This window comes from Schistocerca serialis, chromosome 12 (assembly GCF_023864345.2).
Source record: "Schistocerca serialis cubense isolate TAMUIC-IGC-003099 chromosome 12, iqSchSeri2.2, whole genome shotgun sequence".
Taxonomy (NCBI): Eukaryota; Metazoa; Arthropoda; class Insecta; order Orthoptera; family Acrididae; genus Schistocerca; species Schistocerca serialis.
The window spans coordinates 159,524,559-159,547,817 of NC_064649.1; the positions used below are offsets into that span (position 1 = coordinate 159,524,559).

The 23,259-nt window shown below is 42.8% G+C and overlaps 1 protein-coding gene across 2 annotated transcripts in view; it reads left to right on the forward strand.

Moving 5' to 3' along the window:
* Nucleotides 1-23,259, forward strand: part of LOC126428467 (PHD finger protein 14) — a 187,096-nt gene that overhangs the window by 139,139 nt on the left and 24,698 nt on the right. For both annotated transcript variants that reach the window (XM_050090401.1, XM_050090402.1), the window contains exons 15-16: nt 2,184-2,482; nt 19,121-19,229. In XM_050090401.1, the coding sequence (XP_049946358.1) occupies nt 2,184-2,482; nt 19,121-19,229 (408 nt within the window). The remainder of the gene's footprint in view (nt 1-2,183; nt 2,483-19,120; nt 19,230-23,259) is intronic.

Sequence of the window (23,259 nt, forward strand, 5' to 3'; positions counted from 1 at the left end):
GATGAGGCCAAAGTTCAATCTTCCCAACGGGTCGAGAAAGATTCTCCGAGACCAAAAAAGCTTGTCAGCTCAGATCAAATGTCTGAGCTGTGCTAATCACTTTTTTTGACTTTGAAGCATTAGTTGACTACAAATTCGTGCCACAGGGACAAACTGTTAATCAGTGCTACAATCAGGATGTGTCGTGACATCTGTGAGATAATGTGGCGAGACAGTTTATGGGTCGTGCATCACAATAATGCATCCACATATTTATCCCCATTGGTGCATGACTGTTGCACAAAAAACAAAATCGATGTGCTGTCTCCTCCTCCATACTCTCCAGACTTGACCCCTGCAGACTTCTTTTAATTCCAAAGTTGTAAACTCCATCGAAAGGACAAAGATTTGCAACAATAGACAAAATAACAGAACATTCGCAGACGGAGAACGTGCGCAACAAGTAAAAAATTTTGTGGACAGATTTCCAGAATTCTCTGAACAGACCTCGTGTAACATGAGAAATAAAAATAATGTTATGTAACCTAAGCACCAGTTGAAATTACATACACGGACTCCACAGTTTATGGGGATGACAATATATGACAAGTTAATGGGCAAAACATATTTAATACCAAGCTAGAGATTGTAGGAACTAGACTACAGCAGATTCTGTGCGAGAGGTGCTGCTATTCAGTAGAAGAATTCGTAAAATAGGACAAGAAGTAATTAAATGTTAGATTTTTTTAATTGTATGTATTTATAACAAAATTTTATTATTGTTATTGTGCTATTTGTTAATGTCAGCTGTTCTACGGTTTATGGTGAAATTTTACCACAATTTTGACCTGTCTCCTGTACCTGAATGAAATGATTTAGATTATGTATGTTATGAAACTAATAAACCACAGGTCACCTTCCTTTTAAAATGCCACCAGCCTGTCTGTCTCTCAGTTCAGAGAAAGGGACCGTTAGTGCTGAAACGACAGTTTTACTATGACACGCATTTATCGGCTACAAAAATTGGTAAATACATGTCTGGAATTATGTACTTAATTTAATAGTGCTCCCCATGAACCATGAACCATGGACCTTGCCGTCGGTGGGGAGGCTTGCGTGCCTCAACGATACAGATAGCCGTACCGTAGGTACAACCACAACGGAGGGATATTGAGAGGCCAGACAAAGGTGTGGTTCCTGAAGAGGGCCAGCAGCCTTTTCAGTAGTTGCTGGGGCAACAGTCTGGATGATTGACTGACCTGGCCTTGTAACACTAACCAAAACGGCCTTGCTGTGCTGGTACTGCGAACGGCTGAAAGCAAGGGGAAACTACAGCCATAATTTTTACAGAGGGCATTCAGCTTTACTGTATCATTATTCTGTCAGAGACAGCGAAGGACTTGCAAGAGCAGTTGAACGGAATGGACAGTGTCTTGAAAGGAGGATATAAGATGAACATCAACAAAAGCAAAACGAGGATAATGGAATGTAGTCGAATTAACTCAGGTGATGCTGAGGGAATAAGATTAGGAAATGAGACACTTAAAGTAGTAAAGGAGTTTTGCTATTTGGGGAGCAAAATAGCTGATGATGGTCGAAGTAGAGAGGATATAAAATGTAGACTGGCAATGGCAAAGGAAAGCGTTTCTAAAGAAGAGAAATTTGTTAACATCGAGTATAGATTTAAGTGTCAGGAAGTCGTTTCTGAAAGTATTTGTATGGAGTGTAGCCATGTATGGAAGTGAAACATGGATGATAAATAGTTTAGACAAGAAGAGAATAGAAGCTTTCGAAATGTGGTGCTACAGAAGAATGCTGAAGATTAGATGGGTAGATCACATAAGTACTGAGGAGGTATTGAATAGAATTGGGGAGAAGAGGGGTTTGTGGTACAACTTCACAAGAAGAAGGAATCGGTTGGTAGGACATGTTCTGAGACATCGAGGAATCACCAATTTAGTATTGGAGGGCAGCGTGGAGGGTAAAAATCATAGAGGGAGACCAAGAGATGAAGGATGTAGGCTGCAGTAGGTACTGGGAGATGAAGAAGCTTGCACAGGATAGAGTAGCATGGTGAGCTGCATCAGACCAGTCTCAGGACTGAAGACAACAACACAACAATTTAATAGTTTCCTCAATAGAGTTTTTCAGTGTATTTCAGTTTCACAGTGAAGTGTTATAACATCCTTACGGCGTGTCGGCAGATCAAACCGATTCCGCTGCCGCCGGGAGAGGTGGCCTCTCCGACGGGTGCACAGCAGATGTTCGTGGCGACGTCGAGCACGGAGACATTCGCAGTGACGTCCCCCCCGCAGCCGACTGTCGCCGCCATTGTGGCTCACCAGCAGGCCGAGGTGCAGCGGCGCTCCAGCGGGGCGAGCAGCGTCACCGGCGGCGGCGGGGCCGGCCCCGGCTCTGCGAACAGGAGGGGCCGCGGCGACGCCGACGTCATGACGCGCTGTGACGTGTGCGGCGGGCCGGGCAGCAACCAGAACCTCGTCAGGTGAGGCGTGCGGCCCAGTAGACGTAGTGGTCGCTCAGAGATACAACATTTGTCCTCCAGTTACTTTTTCTTGAGCAGAGGTAGTAGTCGAGTGCGAAATTTTCGGCTGCTGTTCATCACAGTTACTTTTTCGACATTACGGTCATTGTTGAGTATGAGATTTCGTGCCTACAGGTGTGTCATAAAATTTAAAAATCTTCAAGTGTGTGTAAAGTTCAAGCACTGAAATCCACTATCATTTCGTCACAATATTCCACAAGACAGTATACTGTTGAAACTTCCTGGCAGATAGAAACTGTGTGCCAGACCGAGACTCGAACTCGGGACCTTTGCCTTTCGCGGGCAAGTGCTCTACCGACTGAGCTGCCCAAGCACAACTCACTGCCAAGAAGTTTCATATCAGCGCACACTCCGCTGCAGAGTGAAAATCTCATTCTGGAAACATCCCCCAGGCTGTGGCTAAGCCATGTCTCCGCAATATCCTTTCAGGAGTGCTAGTTCTGCAAGGTTCACAGGAGAGCTTCGGCGAAGTTTGGAAGGTAGGAGACAAGGTACTTGGAGAAGTAAAGCTGTGAGGACGGGGCGTGAGTCGTGCTTGGGTAGCTCAGTTGGTAGAGCACTTCCCCGCGGAAGGCAAAGGTCCTGAGTTCAAGTCTCGGTCCGGCGCACAGTTTTAATCTGCCAGGAAGTTCCATATCAGCCCACACTCTGCTGCAGAGTGAAAATCTCATTCGGGCAGTATACTGTTGTGTACACATTTGTATCAAAACATTGGCTAATAATATTGAGTCAAGCACATAAAAATACATACAAAAAGTTTACCTGTGTGTTGTAGTATTGAAAAACATTGTGGCTTATGAATACACTACTTTTAAACATTTGGTAAAAGTTTCATAGTTGGCTCTGCATTTTTCGTAGCTGGTGTAAAATATATGCGTGTAATGCACGTCAAAATACTCCCCGCAGTCTTGCCCGTTGTCTTGCTTTTATTTTCTTAATTTACCTTGCGTTCTACTTTTTATGCTGATACATATAAATATGGTGGCGATGTAAACATTAGGTAACACTGCAGATTACAGTCTTGTACCACAACCAAAATTTCGCAAGAAGGAGGGGTTCTAATATCGTGTGCTAGCTGAACACATCAGTGCTGCTGCCAGCTAAAAAATTGTTAATTTTTGTGGTAGCAAATTAGGTTCTCAGTTCATTTCTTCAACATAGGTAACTTATACATCCATAGTGTGAGACACAGGGTTCCACAAGTTTCGTAGAATGGAGTGCAAATGTCGATAAACAGATGGCATGTGGCGTTCATTGTTACAGTGCTTAAATGCTAGTTTTAGTTCCTACTTGTGTCTCTTGAGAACAGTTTATATTCAATGAGATGGCACAAAGTTCATAGAAAGAAGTAAAGACTGTTGCCAACAGATGGCGGACGCTCTTGAATGTTACCTGCAGTAACCATAATTTTCAGGACACACAATATCTACATCTACATAGACAATCTGCAAGCCACCGTATGGTGCGTGACAGAGGGTACCCTTATCACTACTAGTCAGTTTCTTCCTTGTTCCACTGGCAAATAGAGCAAGGAAAAAAAAAAAAACGACGGTATATATGCCTCCATTTGAACCCTAAATTCTCATATCTTATCTTTGTGGTTCTTCTGCACAATGTGTGTTAGTGGAAGTCAGCTTCAGATGCCGGTTCTCTAACTTTTCTTGAAAAGAACGTCGCCTTCTCTCCAGGGATTCCCATTTGAGTTCATAAAGCATCTCTGTAACACTGATGTGTTGCTCTAACCCACTGGTAACAAACCTAACAGCTCACCTCTGAATTGCTCCGATGCCTTCCTTCAATCTGACCTGGTAAGGATCCCAAACACTCGAGCAGTACTCAAGAATAGGTCACACCAGCATCCTATATACGGTCTCCTTTAAAGATGAACCACTCTTTCCTAAAATTCTCCAAATAAACTGAAGCTGAGCATTCGTCTTCCCTACCACAGTGCTTACATGTTCGCTCCATCTCATGTAGCTTTGCAATGTTACACCCATATATTTAAATGACTTGGCTGTGTCAAGCAGGACACCAGTAATACTGTATCCGAACTTTACAGGTTTGATCTTCCTACTCATCCGCATTACCTTACACTTTTTGACATTTAGAGCGAGCTGCCATTCGTCACACAGAATGGAAATTTTACCTTAAGTCATCTTGCATCTCCCTACAATCACTCAACTTCGACACCTTACCATGCACCGAGACATCATCAGCAAACAACCACAGATTGCTGCCCACCCTGTCCGCCAAATCATTTATGTATATAAGGAACGACAGTGGTCGTATCACACTTCCCTGGGGCGATCCTAACGATATATCGATATCCTTGTCTCTGATGATCACTCACCGTTGAGGACAACATACCAGATTCTATTATTTAAGAGCTCTTCGTGCCACTCACTTATCTGTGAACTTAGTTCGTGTGCTCTTACCTTCTTCAACAGCCTTCAGTGGAGCTCCGTGTCAAGTGCTTTCCGCAAGTCCAGAAATACGGAATCTGCCTGTTGCCCTTCATCTACGTCTACATCTACATCTACATCCATACTCCGCGAGCCACCTGACGGTGTGTGGCAGAGGGTACCTTGAGTACCTCTATCGGTTCTCCCTTCTATTCCAGTCTCGTATTGTTCGTGGAAAGAAGGGTTGTCGGTATGCCTCTGTGTGGCCTCTAATCTCTCTGATTTTATCCTCACGGTCTCTTTGCGTGATATACGTAGGAGGGAGCAATATACTGCTTAACTCTTCGGTGAAGATATGTTCTCGAAACTTCAACAAAAGCCGTACCAAGCTACGGAGCGTCTCTCCTGCAGAGTTTATCTATCATCTCTGTAACGCTTTCGCGATTACTAAATGATCCTGTAACGAAGCACGCTGCTCTCCGTTGGATCTTCTCTATATCTTCTATCAACCCTATCTGGTACGGATCCCACACTGCTGAGTAGTATTCAAGCAGTGGGCGAACAAGCGTACTGTAACCTACTTCCTTTGTTTTCAGATTGCATTTCCTTAGGATTCTTCCAATGAATCTCAGTCTGGCATCTGCTTTACCGACGATCAACTTTATATGATCATTCCATTTTAAATCACTCCTAATGTGTACTCCCAGATAATTTATGGAATTAACTGCTTCCGGTTGCTGACCTGCTATATTGTAGCTAAATGATAAGGATCTTTCTTTCTGTGTATTCGCAGCACATTACACTTGTCTATATTGAGATTCAATTGCCATTCCCTGCACCATGCGTCAATTCGCTGCAGATGCTCCTGCATTTCAGTACAATTTTCCATTGTTACAACCTCTCGATATACCACAGCATCATCCGCAAAAAGCCTCAGTGAACTTCCGATGTCATCCACAACGTCATTTATGTATATTGTGAATAGCAACGGTCCTACGACACTTGCCTGCGGCACACCTGAAATCACTCTTACTTCGGAAGGCTTCTCTCCATTGAGAATGCCATGCTGCGTTCTGTTATCTAGGAACTCTTCAACCCAATCACACAAGTGGTCTGATAGTCCGTATGCTCTTACTTTGTTCATTAAGCGACTGTGGGGAACTGTATCGAATGCCTTGCTGAAGTCAAGAAACACGACATCTACCTGTGAACCCGTGTCTATGGCCCCCTGAGTCTCGTGGACGAATAGCGCAAGCTGGGTTTCACACGACCATCTTTTTCGAAACCCGTGCTGATTCCTACATAGTAGATTTGTTGTCTCCAGAAAAGTCATTATACTCAAACATAATACGTGTTCCAAAATTCTACAACTGATTGACGTTAGAGATATAGGTGTATAGCTCTGCACATCTGTTCGACGTCCCTTCTTGAAACTGGGGATGACCTGTGCCCTTTTCCATTCCTTTGGAACGCTACGCTCTTCTAGAGACCTACGGTACACCGCTGCAAGAAGGGGGGGCAAGTTCCTTCGCATACTCTGTGTAAAATCGAACTGGTATCCCATCAGGTCCAGCGGCCTTTCCTCTTTTGAGCGATTTCAATTGTTTCTCTATCCCTCTGTCGTCTATTTCGATATCTACCATTTTGTCATCTATGCGACAATCTAGAGAAGGAACTACAGTGCAGTCTTCCTCTGTGAAACAGCTTTGGAAAAAGACATTTAGTATTTCGGCCTTTAGTCTGTCATCCTCTGTTTCAGTACCATTTTAGTCACAGAGTGTTTGTACATTTTGTTTTGATCCACCTACCGCTTTGACATAAGACCAAAATTTCTTAGGATTTTCTGCCAAGTCAGTACATAGAACTTTACTTTCGAATTCATTGAACGCCTCTCGCATAGCCCTCCTCACACTACATTTCGCTTCGCGTAATTTTTGTTTGTCTGCAAGGCTTTGGCTATGTTTATGTTTGCTGTGAAGTTCCCTTTGCTTCCGCAGCAGTTTTCTATCTCAGTTGTTGTACCACGGTGGCTCTTTTCCATCTCTTACGATTTTGCTTGGCACATACTCATCTAACGCATATTGTACGATGGTTTTGAACTTTGTCCACTGATCCTCAACACTATCTGTACTTGAGACAAAACTTTCATCCATAGTTCTCAGTGTATCATGCGAGAAAAGGACAAGCTGGGTCATGTACGAGAGATGCTTTCTAAAGCTGTGCTGATTCCTGAAAATAAGCTTCTCAGTCTCAAGAAAGTTTATTACATTCAAACTGAGAATAAGTTCAAGGATTCTGCAGCAAACAGAAGTTAGGGATATTGATCTGTAATTTTGCGGGTCCATTCTTTTACCCTTCCTATATACTGGAGTCACCTGCACTGCAATGTTATTGATAGTCCTATAATCACACGATATTTCCCAGGTGCATTCACAATTGGAAATGTTACTTCACTGTATTAAAAAAAGAAGACAAATGACGGTAACGAGTAATGACCAATCTTGATTTTTCCTGCTGTCTCAAAAATATTGGTAAAGGAGATGTACAACTGTGTAACAGTATTACTTGGATAAAAATACCTTGCTTGTATAGAATCAGCTCGTGTTTCACAAAAATAAATCAGTGAACCTTTTTTTATTTTTATTTATTTATTTTTTTATATTCACTGGCCAAGTCCTTAGTGCTTTTCATAATATACATCTTGTTTCTGGTCTGTTCACATATCTGACTAGGGCATTTGACTTAGTGAATCACTCGTTGCTGCTACAAAAGCTGGAGTCATTTGGGACATATCAAAGTACTGCGCTGCACGTGTTAGCCCTGTACTTAGCCATGTTGGTAAGTCTTCCTTTAGGAATGGTCAGTTTCCTGAACGATTAGAGTACTCAGTAGTAAAGCCACTTTATGAAAAGGGAGAAGGGAATAATGTAGACAGTTTTAGACCTATTGCTATGCCATCAGTGTTTGCTTAAGTTATGAAAAGGCTTAGCTTTAGAAGTTCCTTTTCTCTGTAAGGTACTGGATGGGTTAAACAACAGGTTTCGAATGCTAGGTATATTTTTTGATTTAATTAAGACGTTTGATTGTGTGGATCACAAAATGGTGCTCCAGGAATGGGACCATTACGGAATACAGGGAGTAGCTCACAATTGGTTCTCCCCTTACTTTAACAACAGTCAGCTACTTGCCCCATTTCTTCTACTCGGTGACTTTAATGCGGATCATCTCCTTTGTGGTTCTCCCAGGATCTGCCAGAGAGGTACCCTCTTGGCTGACCTTCTTAACGAACTCAATCTCTTCTACCTTAACACTGGAGCACCCACTTCTCTTTCTGACTTCTCGCTCACGTATTCGCATTTGGACCTCTCCTTTTGCACAGCCCAGCTTGCCCACCATCTTGTGTGGTCCGTTCTTTCTGACACCTACTCGAACGACCATTTGCTGTGTGCTCTGTGTCTACTGACTCCTACCCCATCCGCATACGTGCACAAATGGCAGTTTACTAAGGCCGGTTGGCAGCTTTGCTCCTCCCTGGCAACCTTCAAAGAACGAGATTTCCCCAGTTGTGATGACCAGTTGGACAATCACACCAGCGTTATACTTACTGCTGCAGAACATTCCATTCCTCGCACTTCCTCTTTACCACATCGTGTCCTCGTCCCTTAGGGGACTGAGGCATGCCGTGATGCAATTTGCGCACGGAAACTTGCTCTCAGCATTTTTAACTGTCATCATATGGCGACAAAGTGCATTCGTTATGAATAGATGCGTGCAAAGTGTTATAGCATTCTTCGGGATAGCAAACGAGGTAGCTAGATTTCATTCACAAGTTCCAGCCCTTCCTCTGTCGTGTGGTCCAACCTCCGACGGCTCTCTGGGGCCGGGAGTCGTTCTCCCATTTCTGGCCTCATAGTAGCAGATGATGTTATTGTAGACCCTATTGCTATCTCTAACACCTAGGGCCACCATTTTGCGGAAGTTTCGAGCTCTTCCCGCTATCACCCTGCCTTCCTCCATCGGAAACGAGCAGAGGAGGCTCGGGCGATACCCTTCTGTTCTCTGAATCGTGAGTGCTACAATGCCACCTTCACTATGAGGGAGCTAGATCGTGCTCTCAGTTCATCCCGATCCTCCGTCCTGTGCCAAAAGCCATTCACATTCGGATGTTGCACCACCTCTCTCTGCGGGCAAACACTTTTTGCTTAACACGTACAACCGCATCTGGGCAGAGGGCCCACGTCCTAGACTCTGGCGTGAAACCACCGTCATACCCGTACCTAAGCCCGGTAAGGTCGAAAACGTTCCTTCTAGCTGCCACCCACCTCTCTTTCCAGCTGCATTTGCTAGGTGACGGAACGCATGATTCGTGCCCTGCTGGTATGGTGGCTCGAGCCTCATAATTTACCGACGAATGCACAGTGTGGATTTCGAGCACGGAGTTCTGCAGTTGACCATCTCCTTACTTTGTCCACCCGTGTCACAAATGGTTTTCTGCAGAAATCCCAGACTGTGGCCACGTTTTTCTATTTGAACGTGGGGCTTCCGTGGCCACCTGCCCTGTTTCCTTCAGGCTTTTTTAAAAGATCAACTTTTGAAGGTGCGTGTGGGTTCTGCCTTGTTGGACACTTTTATCCAGGAAAATGGTGTGCCTCAGGGTTCCATCCTGAGTGTCAACCTCTTTGCTATCGCCATTAATCCCATCGCGACCTGTCTCCCACCAGACATCTCCGGCTCCCTTTTTGTTGGCGATTTTGCCATCTGTTGCAGTTCTCTGTGAACCTGTCTTACTGAGCGGCATCTCAAGTGGTGTCTTCACTCCTGGAGCATCTACAGTTGCTTTCGCTTTTCCACTGACTTGTCTGTATGAATTTATGCTGACAGAAGTGGTTTCTCCCACCATATCTACATCTTGGGCCCATTGCCCTTCTGTTACTTGAAACTACGAAATTCCTGGGGCTCATGCTCGATAGGAAACTCTTGGGGTCCTCCCGTGTCTCGTACCTGGCAGCCCTCTGTACACGGTTCCTCAATGTCCTACGTGTCCTCAGTGGTAGTTCCTGGGGTGCCGATTGAATCACCTTCCTCCATTTGTTCTGCTCCCTTGTCCGTTCAAAACTCGACTACGGGTGCTTTGTTTATGCGTCTGCATGCCCATCCGTGTAATGCTGTCTGAACACTATCTGTCATCACGGCATCTGTTTGGCCACAGGTGCTGTTTACACCAGTCCGGTTGAGAGTCTGTATGCTGAAGCTGCTGAACTATCACTGTCCTACTCCCCTGACTTTCTTCTCGGCAGGTACGCGTGCCATTTGTCTGCCATGCGTGGCCACCACTCCTGTGCCTCCTCCTTTAATGATCCCTTTGATTGTCAATATGGGGCTCGTCCCTCTTCTCTGTTACCTCTCGGAGTCCGCTTTCGGCACTTACTACGGCAGCTTAACTTCACACTACCTGCAACTTCCCCGACGAGTGTGAACCCTTCACCACCTTGGCTTCGTGAAGTGCCCCGTGTTAACCTCGGCCATCATTCACTTCCTGAGGACACTACTTGAGCCTCGGTCTATCACCTTCAGTTTTATGACCTTCGAATGCAACTTCGCGATAGTACCTTTTTATACACTGACGGCTCTCGGACTGACTGTGGGGTCGGGTGTGCCTTCATCATTGGTACCCTCGTCTTTCGCTATCTGCTCAGTATTTACAGCCGAGCTCTTCGCCTCGTATCAGGTCACGGAGTACACCTGGCGACACAGCCTTTTGAATTGCGTCCTCTGCTCAGACTCACTCAGTGCCCTTCAAAGTCTATGTGTGCTGTACACTGCCCATCTCTTAGTGCAGTGGGTCCAGGAAAACTGTCACTTACTCACTTTTAGTGGAGCCAGTGTGATGTTTCTGTTGGTTCCAGGACATGTCGGTCTGCCAGGAAACGAGGCTGCTGATGCTGCTGCCAAGGCTGTAGTCCTCGTACCTCAGCCCACGAGTACCTCTATTCCCTCCAATGATATCTTTGTTGCCGTCCGTCAGGAGTTGGTGTCCCTGTGGCATTGCCAATGGTCCTCTCTTCACGGGAATAAGCTCCAGCTTATTAAGCCTCTCCCAGCAATGTGGACGACCTCCTCTCGGCCTTCCCGCCGGGAGGAAATTATTTGAACTCGGCTGCCTATTGGGCACTTCCTTTTTAGCCATCATTTGCTAAATGGCACTCCCCTACCACTTTCTACACATTGCGCCCAAGTTTTAACTGTCCGCCACTTCCTGATGACTTCCCCTTTTTTTTAACCATTTACATTCCCACTCGGGTTTGCCATTTGATTTATCAGCCGTTTTACCAAATGACACACGGGCTGTCGACCACGTTTTACTTTTTATCCTCTGAAGCAGTGTGGCGAAGGCCATTTAATTTTTAGTTTAGGACCTCCGTTTCTGTGTGGTGTCTTTTTTTAGCACTTTTTCCACATTCCTGTTTCTATCTGTCTTCTATTATGTCAGTTGGGACTGACGTATAGTCATTTAACTCCTCTCTGTGTTTGTGTTCTACAGTTTTTGACTTGGGAGCATATGACCCCAGTTGTTTTTTCCACCCTAAAGCAAAACAAACAACAACAGACAGCAATAGATCATTATTCACAGTCTTGAGAACGGTTGTGAAGTGAGGTCTGAGTGGGCTACAGTCAAATGGGCGATGCCTCAGGGATCAGTGTTGGGGCCACTCCTGTTCCCTATTTATATAAATGATATGCCCTCTAGTGTTATGGGCAACTCTAAAACATTCCTGTTTGCTGATGACATTAGCTTGGTAGTAAAGGATGTTGTGTGCAGCATTGGCTCGGTTCAAATAGTGCAGTTCATGACCTAAGTTTATGGCTTGTAGATAATAAACTAACACTAAATAGTGTAAGACTCAGTTTTTGTAGTTTCTAACACACAATTCAACACAACCCAACATTTTAGTTTCACAGAATAGGCATATTGTTAGTGAAACTGAACAGTTCAAATTTCTAGGTGTTCAGTTAGATAGTAAACTGCTGTGGAAAGCCCACGTTCAAGATCTTGTTCAAATACTTAATGCTGCCATTTTTACTATTAGAACGGTATCTGAAGTAAGTGATCGTTCGACACAAAAATTAGTCTACTTTGCTTATTTTCATTCGCTTGTGTCGTATGGTATTATATTTTGGTGTAACTCTTCCCATTCTAAAAGGATATTTTTGGCTCAGAAATGGACGGTTCGTGCAATAAGAGGTGTAAGTTCGTGAACCTCTTGTCGACTCTGTTCACTAGCCTGAGTATTTTGAATTTCTCTATTGTCATTTCTTGTTAACGATATCAGCTTATTCCCAAGAATAAGCGGCTCTCACTCAGTTAATACTCGATAGAAATCCAATCTGCATTTGGATCACACTTCCTCAACTCTTGTGCAGAAAGGTGTTTAGTGCTGCATCCATTTTCAGTAAGCAATCACAAAAATTCAAAAATCTTAGCATTAATCCATGCACTGTCAAATTGAAACTGAAGAGTTTCATCATGGGTCACTCCTCATGTTCTGTTGAGGAGTTCCTTGAAAAATTAAGCTGATTTTTATTTTATATTGTTAACTGCATTTACTTAAACTTTTGACTTTCTTTGGATTCATAAACATTATATTTTTATCTGTTATTACTTTTATGTTGTAATTTCATGTAGGGTCACATTCCATGACCTTGAAGATTTGCTCCTCAATTTGATCCTACAGAACTTGACGTGTAAAGAAAATAAAATAAAGGCACGCACAGTCAGTGTGTAACCTCCCCCTCACTTATCGACCTTAATGACAGTGAAAAATTAAACCGCGTGTACCCAATGGAAATTTGGGAAAAGCAATCGTCACCAAAGTTAATCTGTCGGTAAAGAGGGAGGAAAGGGTTACATCTAAATGAAAGGAAAAATGCAAATGAAACTGGTGGAAATTAATTTTGAAAAGGGGTAAAGTTAATGAAGAAAGTAAATGTGCGGACGTTACGTTAACAATTAACTAGTGGTAATTAGATATTTGAGATTTGGGGGAAATTACGGTCGCCAGTCCTAAGGACAATTAGTATAGTAACTGAAAAAGAAAGGTAATTACACATATAATTAGCACTAGAAGTGTGGCAACTGAAGGTTGACACGTGTAGTGTGAAAACTGAAAGTTTGTCAGAAGTAATAAATTTCGCTACACTCTGACTTAATTTAGCAAAAGAATTAATAAAACTGGAAAATTGAAAGTTAATTTAGTGACTGAAGTTAATAGTGAGCTTTCTTTCTGAAGCACATCGACATTCAGTAAAATAAGGTTAGTCTTCGACTACCTCAACAATCGTTTCAAAAGCTACTTGAATCTACGCAATTTAGAAATAAGAGAATTAACTTTGAACTTGAATTAAATGATTCTGAACAATTAACAATAGTAAAATTTAGTACGTACCAAGCTGAGCTGCAGTCACAGGTAACTAAAATACGGTAACAAAACTCGCACTCTTAATTTGTGCTTGTGCAATCTAAATATTGTAGCCAGCTGAACTTTGAAATTAAAGCAGTGAAATCGAATGATGCTGGCGTTTGAATTTCAACGACCCTCGGGCTCATTTCGGAAAAGGAAGGGACCCTGCTTGGCAATGCAATTGGGACAATGAGCAACAAAGGTTCATGCTAAGTTGCTGTAATTTTGTGAGGCAAATGGAACAATTTGAAAAGCTGAGGTCTGCCATACAGTTCTGAAACTTTACGTGCTTTTAGTCTTCCTTGTTGGTTGATTGAAGGTTTGAAGCCGTCGATCGAGGAGGTGGCGACAGTCACTCATTGTCGGCCGTCGCTGTTGCAGAAGCTGGATGTTGGCGCGCCTTCTTCTCGACACGGTCACCAGGCGAAACGGGCTCTTGATGTGCACCAGCTAATGCTTCCCGTCCGCGACACCATGTCAGAAACTATCATCGCGAGTCGAGCGCAATTACATGCTGCCAAATCCCGAAAGCGCGGCAACTCGCGGGAGCGTCACACAACACACCTGCTCCACTTGCTACTCCAGCCAGACTCTCTCTGCCCGCGCTCCACGCGGCAGAGTTAACACTACCAAAGATCCTACACACTTTGATTCTTCACACGACCCATCGATGTAATCGTTCGATAGCAGTTTTCCCTAGGCAAGACCCAGCGTAAAAATACAAATAATATTTACGAAACAAACCAATTATACATCGACATGAGTGCATAAATATATATATATATACAAACAGTAAAACAATTACAATATATAAAGAGACAGAAATGTCATATCTTGAGGTAACAAAACAAGGAAAAAAAAATAATAGTACAATAGATGGAAATAGGAGGATATGCATTTCAGGCATTACAAGTGGTTTCGGCCTTATCTCACAAGTAGGAGGCAGATGGTTGAAATTTCTAGTAAAGATACTAATAAAGTGAGATATGTCTTTGTTAACTACTCATGTTTCTTAAAATAAAAAAAATAACTGCTCTCGGTAAATGAGCTAAAACTTCTCTCAGTTAATGAGCCCTCATTGTATGGGATTGACCTAATATGACTTAACAGGCTGTATAAAAGGGTAAATTCACAATGAGTAAGAAAGGAATTCACTTGTTACGATGTGTTGCAGTTTGTATCTTCAAATCTATGTTAGTTAATTCATATATTAACTTATTATGTTAAAATTGCTTAATTTCTGTGAACATTCATATTACTGGTTTCAACATATTATTGCCATCGTCACATACGATGATAATCCATAAACAGTTTCGTTGTGCTGTTTAAACTCTGGTTATGTGGGCACTAAACATCATGAAACAATGGAAAATCAGGAATGGAATAACAATAATACGAAATGGATATGTTGTTACTCAGTATGAGGGATGCTGAGGGACAGAAAGATACACACATTGAGAGAAAACTTTTAGATAGTTTATAATGTCAGACAAAATTCTCCTTCAGATATAGGTAACCAGACATTGTACTGGAACGACCTTTTTAACATGGGGTAACCTCATAATTTATCGAGACATTCATATCTAAGGTGACATACTTACTCTTCATCAGGTTGCAAGTTACATGCATAAAGATTCTGTATCACATACATCCAAGGATAGTTTAATACTGACCATTTCTTGTACAGTCATTCTTTCCGAAGTTTGGTATTAATCTATTGATGTACCAGGTAATTACTGATAATTTATCCAAACAAATTCTGAAACCATTCACATACGGATCCCTTGATTTTTCCCGACCCAAAGATTACATTTAACTGCCGTGCTCGTTACACTCTGTCAATTCAGATGGTCATTACAGTCTGTCAAGTCAGATAGTCACAGTATCTTTGCTCTCTAAAAACACTAAATTGGCATATCATCCGTTTCTTTGGAAACATTGACCCATCAGTGTTAAATTTTCTTCCCTTATCAGAGAGATATTGTGGCCTATTACCCCATGATGCTTCATATACCAGCACTTTTTTGTTGTGATTCATTTAATTTGTTTTTACCAGAGATCGTCGTCACTTCTGCACAGTTGAATGAATAGTCTCTGGTACAAAAATCATGTTTTCAAACAGAATGGAAATTGTGTTTGAATTACAACATTCGCTTCACTGAAGTTTAAAAATGTTCTAACTCAAGATTGATTTTTTGTCACCAAAAAAATTAAGACTCCATTTGCTCTCTTGTGTCAACTTTTTGAATCCAAAGATAATGTTTATCTCCTCATCAGCATCAATTTCAATCTCATAATTAATTGTGAACCTTTGTAAACTGGCAACATTTTTTCCAGTGCCACTTTTTCAAAAAGTTCTCTAGAATTTTTGAAATACATCAGAACATTGATATCTTCAAATCAACTTCAACAACTTCTCAAAAGTTTTATTTGGTCACAATGTGTGCAATGTCATATAACATTATAACAAGATGAGGTTACAACTCTTGATCTTTCAAGACCTCAAGATCAACTGACTGTTTTTTCCATACAAATTTCACACGCGCACACACACACACACACACACACACACACACACACACACACACACACACACACACACGGACTGTCATCTCCAGGCACTGCGACCACATGATAAAAGAGACACTGCAATGATGTGATGTATATTTTATTGATATATTGTACAGAATTTTCGTGATGTACAGTACATATATAACTGGAGTTTATATGTCACGGCAAAACTGTTTGTGGACTGTCGTCACATCTTAAGGTGGCAATACTTTGCTGGAACTGGTAATGGCAGCAGTAATTAGGCAATCCCAATAGAAGTGTCAGGTACTTAAACTCACTTCATCACGCAGCTAATTTTTTTCACACCCGAATTCGTTGAACAGAAGTTTTATCCTTGAGAATAGTATCTGCACGACACAAACATTTGGCCGATGCACCAATGTGTTTCTGTGTGCAGTAATCAAATGAAAATAAACCGAGCACTTTAATTTACCGGGTGACAATTTGAAAGCAAAAATGGCTAAACTAAATTATGCTTGTGCTTCAAACGTTACACATATTTTTCCTCTCCAATCAGCTCTCAGCTGCATACTAAATTGATTCTTTTAAGAACACCTTATGTATTTTATACAACACTAGCAAACCTGGCAATGCTTTGCAATTGCTAAATATATATGGGAGTTTTGATATATGCCCTAATGTCCTTCTCCCTCCTCTCTCTGTCCAGCCCCCTCCCCCCCCCCCCACCCCCCACCCCCCGCTCACACACACACACACAACACACACTGTTGAAACATCTCCTCCTCCTCCTAATTTCCCATTAACATATATTGAATGGTCATTAGAGCATCGAATAAAAATTTGAAATAAGTGGTCAAAGAGCTTATCGAGACTATTGGTAATAATGTATCCTCATTACATATTACATACATATTTATATATTAACAATGTTGTGAAAGTAGTTGCTGCAACCCGTATAGCAGAGATGCTGAGTTGCAGGTAGGCACAAAGAGACTGTTTGCAAGTAAGCTTTCGGCCAAAGAGGCCTTCACCAAAAATAGACGAAATTTGCGTACTACACTCACACGAACGTGACTCGCAGTCACGTGACCAGAGTTTCCAATTGCCGAGACCAGACTGTGAGCAGCAGTGCGTGACGGGAGAAGCGAGCAGGTGGTCGAGGTAAGGATGTGGTCGGTGTGGGGACAAGGGGGGGAGAGAGCAGAGCAAGTGTGGGGGACAGCGAGTGCTACTCGTAGAGCATACAGGACCGAGGGTGGGATAGCCCGGTGCAGCAAGACGGAGGGCGGGGGAAGAGATTCACGTAAGAGGAGGGAAGTAAAAAAAACTGTGGGTGCATCGGTGCAATAGAGGGCCGTGTAGATCCGGAGTAGGAACACTGGAGGGGATAGGTGTGTAAGGACAGGTCGAGGCCAGGAGGGTTACAAAAACATAGGATATACTGCAGGTATAGTTCCCACCTGCGCAGTTCAGAAAAGCTGGTGTCAGTAGGAAGAATCCAGATATCACAGGCTCCGAAGCAGTCATTGAAATGAAGAACGTCATGTCGGGCAGCGTGCTGTGCGACCGGGCAGTCCGGCTGCCTCTCGGCCACAGTTTGTCGGCAGACGTAGGTTTTGTGTTAGCAGAAGAGCCAACACCGTTTTACGAGTGGAGGCCGAAATGCACGCGTTTTAGCTCAGGCAGGCTGGTGTGAGGAGGGAAGAACTATACTGACGTGAGGTCTGGAACATGACAAGGAATGAGAATTCAGAAAGCAGACGTAATTAGTTTGATACTTAACTTTAATCCATTAATGATGAACGTCGCTCTCGACGGTACATGATTCACAATATTGTCTGTTCAGAATTCATTCTAATTACTGAATATGGCGCCTTGCTAGGTCGTAGCAAATGACTTAGCTGAAGTCTATGTTAAACTGTCGTCTCTGCAAATGAGAGCATATGTAGCCAGTGAACCATCGCTAGCAAAGTCGGCTGTACAACTGGGGCGAGTGCTAGGGAGTCTCTCTAGACTAGACCTGCCGTGTGGCGGCGCTCGGTCTGCAATCACTGATAGTGGCGACACGCGGGTCCGACGTATACTAAAGGACCGCGGCCGATTTAAAGGCTACCACCTAGCAAATGTGGTGTCTGATGGTGACACCACAGTACGTGGTGACAGACAGCTCGTCGGCTGTCGTCCTCACGTAGAATGCGGAACAGTGATTGCAACTTGGCTAGTAGATCGTGTGATCGGATTCACAGCTAGCCCCGACTTTGACGGGATAGGTGATGCTCGTGACTGGACCGGAATAGGTGGTGGTGGGAGGATGTGCTGGGTTTGGTGGGTGGCGGAATACCAGTGTGGGAGGGGTGGGAAGTATTTTGGCAGGACATTCCTCATTTTAGGGCTCCTTTCCTCGACCTTCATTAGTCATTTTCCTTACACACCAACCCCCTTGCTGTTCTCATTCCAGTATTATACAGTCTTCTATTCCACTAATGCGCACATAGTTTTTTTATTTCTCTCATTCCCTCCCCTCTGCCTGTAGTTTCCCTGCCCTCTCACCACCTCATCCATGTATGCTTCCACAAGCAGCACTTACCATCTACAACCCCTAACCTGGTATTCCCCCGTCACACATTGCCACGTGCAGTCGGGCCTCGACAGCCGACGACTAGTCGTGCGTGTGCGAGTTGCATTTGCGTGAGTGTGTCTATTTCCGAAGAAGACCTTTTTTGCCAAAAGCTTACTTGGCTGACAGTCTTTTTGTTGTGCTTATCAGCAACTCTCAGCATCTCCACTATATGTTGAGTAGCAACTATCCTTTTCATAATATTATCATTATTCCATCCCGGATTTTCTCTTGTTTGATATTTATATAGTACATATATTTAAAAATATGTAGTCTATGTCCATCTGAATGTTCATTAGAGTATTGTGTAAACATCTGTAGTAATTTGATAAGAACTTTTTGTTGTTTGTTACTGTATTTAACAGGTCTGTAACATATAATGACATTCCGGAAAGAATATTCGACCTGATGTTTGTATTTTCGTGAATGATGTCTCCCGGGCATAAATTTGTGAATATAGAACATTTCAGTGAGATATAATTGAATAATCGCTAAAAACATTAAATATATATGTCGGTTCGATTGCATCTCGGCTAAATTGTGTATCTCATTTACATTTTTCCCACAGATGTGACGAGTGCCTCAAGTGTTTCCATTTCACGTGCCTGGACCCGCCGGTGAAGAAGTCACCGAAGAGGCGCGGGTACTCTTGGCACTGTGCCGATTGTGACCCGACGGTAAGCTCGTAGTTTGCTAACAAGCAGATATTGCTGTGAAATTTTGTAATCTAGTTTTATTATTGCAATGGCAGCAGTTTCCCGTGGATGCAAAATGGCAGCACGGGCCTTTGGATCGCAGTTGTGACAATTTATAGTTCCTCAGTATATTTTTGATAGAATTTTGGTGAAGGAAGACTGGATGCAATTGACAGTTTGCAAATTTGTCGCCAATTACCCTTCACGAAATGGCACAAAAAGTGGTAGAGGAGACACTCTGAGCGCTCTTCGATTGCCACTTCTCGTTACACCGTTCGCTATGTACAAAACCTGTTTCCATTTCTATTCGAGATCTTAATTCTATTTTGTTTTTATTTGCAAATAATACTTGTGGAGAGCTGAGCATAGTAATTCATTGGGAAATGGCAGATGTATTGTCTGTAGGTGGATTTGGAGGATAGGGGATCAGTCTTATTTAGGTTCTCCACTAAATAAACTGTGTTACACATTCCTAAAGAACTAAAGAAGGTAGTACTGGTCAGAATTAAATGAAGAGATCCTATAATGATATGCCTGGAAACCAATGCCTGCTGAAATATTGGCCAATCTGTCCTCTTGCTCTCATCTGTCTGTTATTTAGGAGCAGACATTGTAGGCAGTGCCACCTGTGGTTACCAAACATCCTGATGCATCCTTCCACCGTTCTTCACGGTGACTCGCGTACTCGGCCGGTTCTGTTTAGATCGAGCCGTGCGCATAGGTCATACTCTCCTGTAATGTCTGCCAGTTGTCTGTGGGTTGGGCATACACAGATGCCTGTAAATGACCCACAGTCAGAAAAGTAACTGATGTACGGTCAGTGAACGGTGAGCTGTGTGACGGGATCTGCTCGACCACTAAATATCGGGGTGAGATGCTGTCACACAGTCTGTAGAAAATGGGGTCGTATTTTACCGTTTACTGACTGTGGTCGTTGTCTTTATGTGCGGGTAACATTCTCCAGTAGTGCCGGTAACCCACTGCGCAGAAGTTGTCGGTGTGTGTCATCTGTCAAATCTGTTTGATAAAGTATTCGGCCCTAAGATTCTGTCACTGACCATTCCCGTCCGTACGTCGATACTGGAGTGATCCCGATGCCTCACCTTCGCGATCTCGTGAGCATTTCTCTTTGTCTACACGCAAGTGTTGTGGTAATTTATTATTTTGCCTCTTGTGAATCTTCCCTTGACTATAAATGAAATGCAGGCTGTGAACTGTGGATCTTAAACGAATCATGTCCAAGTATTGGTTTCCAGGCATATCATTATAGGAACTTTTCTTGTAGTTTTGACCAATACTAGCTCCTGTGACATGTTGTTTAAAAAACAGTTTGTGTATTGCCAGTTTCACTAAACAACTATTGCCGACTTCCTTGCAAAGACGCAGCCCAGTTAGCCGGTATTCTCATCTCTCCCTCTGCAGCTGATTGAGGTGGCACAGTGGTAACACACACACTGGACTGCATTCGGGAGGGCAGTAGTTCGAATCTGTGTCTGGCCGATCCTCCAGATTTCAGTTTTCCGCAGTTCCCCAAATACTTCGAGGCAGATGCTGGAGTAGCCTACCCAAGTTGAAACGGCCAATTTTGTTTCCTGTCTTTACGCATTCTCGTTGTCAGTGGGACATTAAACCCTAATCTTCCGTACTGCCTTCTCCTTCCACCGCAACAGCTTTGGGATCGATTTTTTAAAACCGTCTGCAACGTAGTGTAGGTTCTACATCTACATCTACATCCATACTCCGCAAGCCACCTGACGGTGTGTGGCGGAGGGTCGGTATGCCTCTGTGTGGGCTCTAATCTCTCTGATTTTATCCTCACGGTCTCTTCGCGAGATATACGTAGGAGGGAGCAATATACTGCTCGACTCCTCGGTGAAGGTATGTTCTCGAAACTTCAACAAAAGCCCCTACTGAACTACTGAGCGTCTCTCCTGCAGAGTCTTCCACAGGAGTTTATCTATCATTTCCATAACGCTTTCGCGATTACTAAATGATCCTGTAACGAAGCGCGCTGCTCTCTGTTGGATCGTCTGTATCTCTTCTATCAGTCCTATCTGGTACAGATCCCACACTGCTGAGCAGTATTCAAGCAGTGGGCGAACAAGCGTACTGTAACCTACTTCCTATGTTTTCAGATTGCGTTTCCTTAGGATTCCTCCAATGAATCTCAGTCTGTTATCTGATTTACCTACGATCAACTTTATATGATCATTCCATTTTAAATCACTCCTAATGCCTACTCTCAGATAATTTATGGAATTAACTGCTTCCATTTGCTGACCTGCTATTTTGTAGCTAAATGATAAGGGATCTTTCTTTCTATGTATTCGCAGCACATTACACTTGTCTACATTGAGATTCAATTGCCATTCCCTGCACCAGGTTAGGGACCCAGATGTCGTCACAACCTACATCCATTCACTATGATGGGCCCCCATTTGTGAATTTCAAAATTGATGCATAGCGTAGTGATTAAGTTGCTCGGCTCCTGTGATAAAGATCCCGGGTTTGTGTCCTGTCGGCTGCTATCTACCTTTTTTTAAATATATTTATCGAAATAACTGTCATTGCGATTTTTATAAACTAATTGTTTTGAATATAAGGTTTTTTTTCTAATCCTTTGCCGTGTCATTTTAATTGTATTAATTTTTTATTTACCCTCTGTATTCCTTCCTTTTAACCTTTCTCATTTGGAATCTTTGTACGATTTCAGTTATTTTTATTTATCTCTCGTAATATTTAAAAACATAAATTCTTCTCACATCAGGAATAAAATAATTCAGATAAAGGTGTAAGGCAATGAGGATTTTATAAGTAAAACAAAATTTGAGCAAAGTGGGTAGAACAACTGCAATAATGTGACTGTTCTTGTTGTTGCTGTCTTCAGTCCTGAGACTGGTTTGATGCAGCTCTCCATGCTACTCTATCCTGTGCAAGCTTCTTCATCTCCCAGTACTTACTGCAGCCAACATCCTTCTGAATCTGCTTAGTGTATTCATCTCTTGGTCTCCCACTACGATTTTTACCCTCCAATACTAAATTGGTGATCCCTTGATGCCTCAGACCATGTCCTACCAACCGGTCCCTTCTTCTTGTCAAGTTGTGCCACAAACTCCTCCCCAATTCTATTCAATACCTCCTCATTAGTTATGTGATCTACCCATCTAATCTTCAGCATTCTTCTGTAGCACCACATTTCGAAAGCTTCTATTCTCTTCTTGTCCAAACTATTTATCGTCCATGTTTCACTTCCATACATGGCTACACTCCATACAAATACTTTCAGAAACGACTTCCTGACACTTAAATCTATACTCGATGTTAGCAAATTTGTCTTCTTCAGAAACGCTTTCCTTGCCATTGCCAGTCTATATTTTATATCCTCTCTACTTCGACCATCATCAGTTATTTTGCGCCCCAAATAGCAAAACTCCTTTACTACTTTAAGTGTCTCATTTCCTAATCTAATTCCCTCAGCATCACCCGACTTAATTCAACTACATTCCATTATCCTCGTTTTGCTTTTGTTGATGTTCATCTTATATCCTCCTTTCAAGACACTGTCCATTCCATTCAACTGCTCTTCAAGTCCTTGGCTGTCTCTGACAGAATGTGACTAGAAATATAAAATAGTGAAATAAAAGAAATTGAAGTAAATTCACACAGCCAAAGACTCCAAATGAAGAAAGGAAGGCAAAATGGGAGCAAATAACAAGTTTTGCGATGATTAAAGTGATGCAGCAAAGGCTTACAAATGAAAAAGTAATTACATTCAACCCAATTAATTGAATAAAGCTAGTGATTACTTTTTTGTCAGTTAGTCACAAATGAGAGCCAGCTAGGGTGAAAGAATGCAGGGTACGATGTCTGGGACCGGCGGCCTAAGCTGCACCAGTGTACAGGCGGTGTCAAAAAAGTGAGCGCTAACTCTGGGGAGCTCTGCTAGTAAGTTCTCGACACACTCGTACTGCAGTTCTTGCCGAGTGTGGTGAACAGCAGCCAGGTTTGTAGG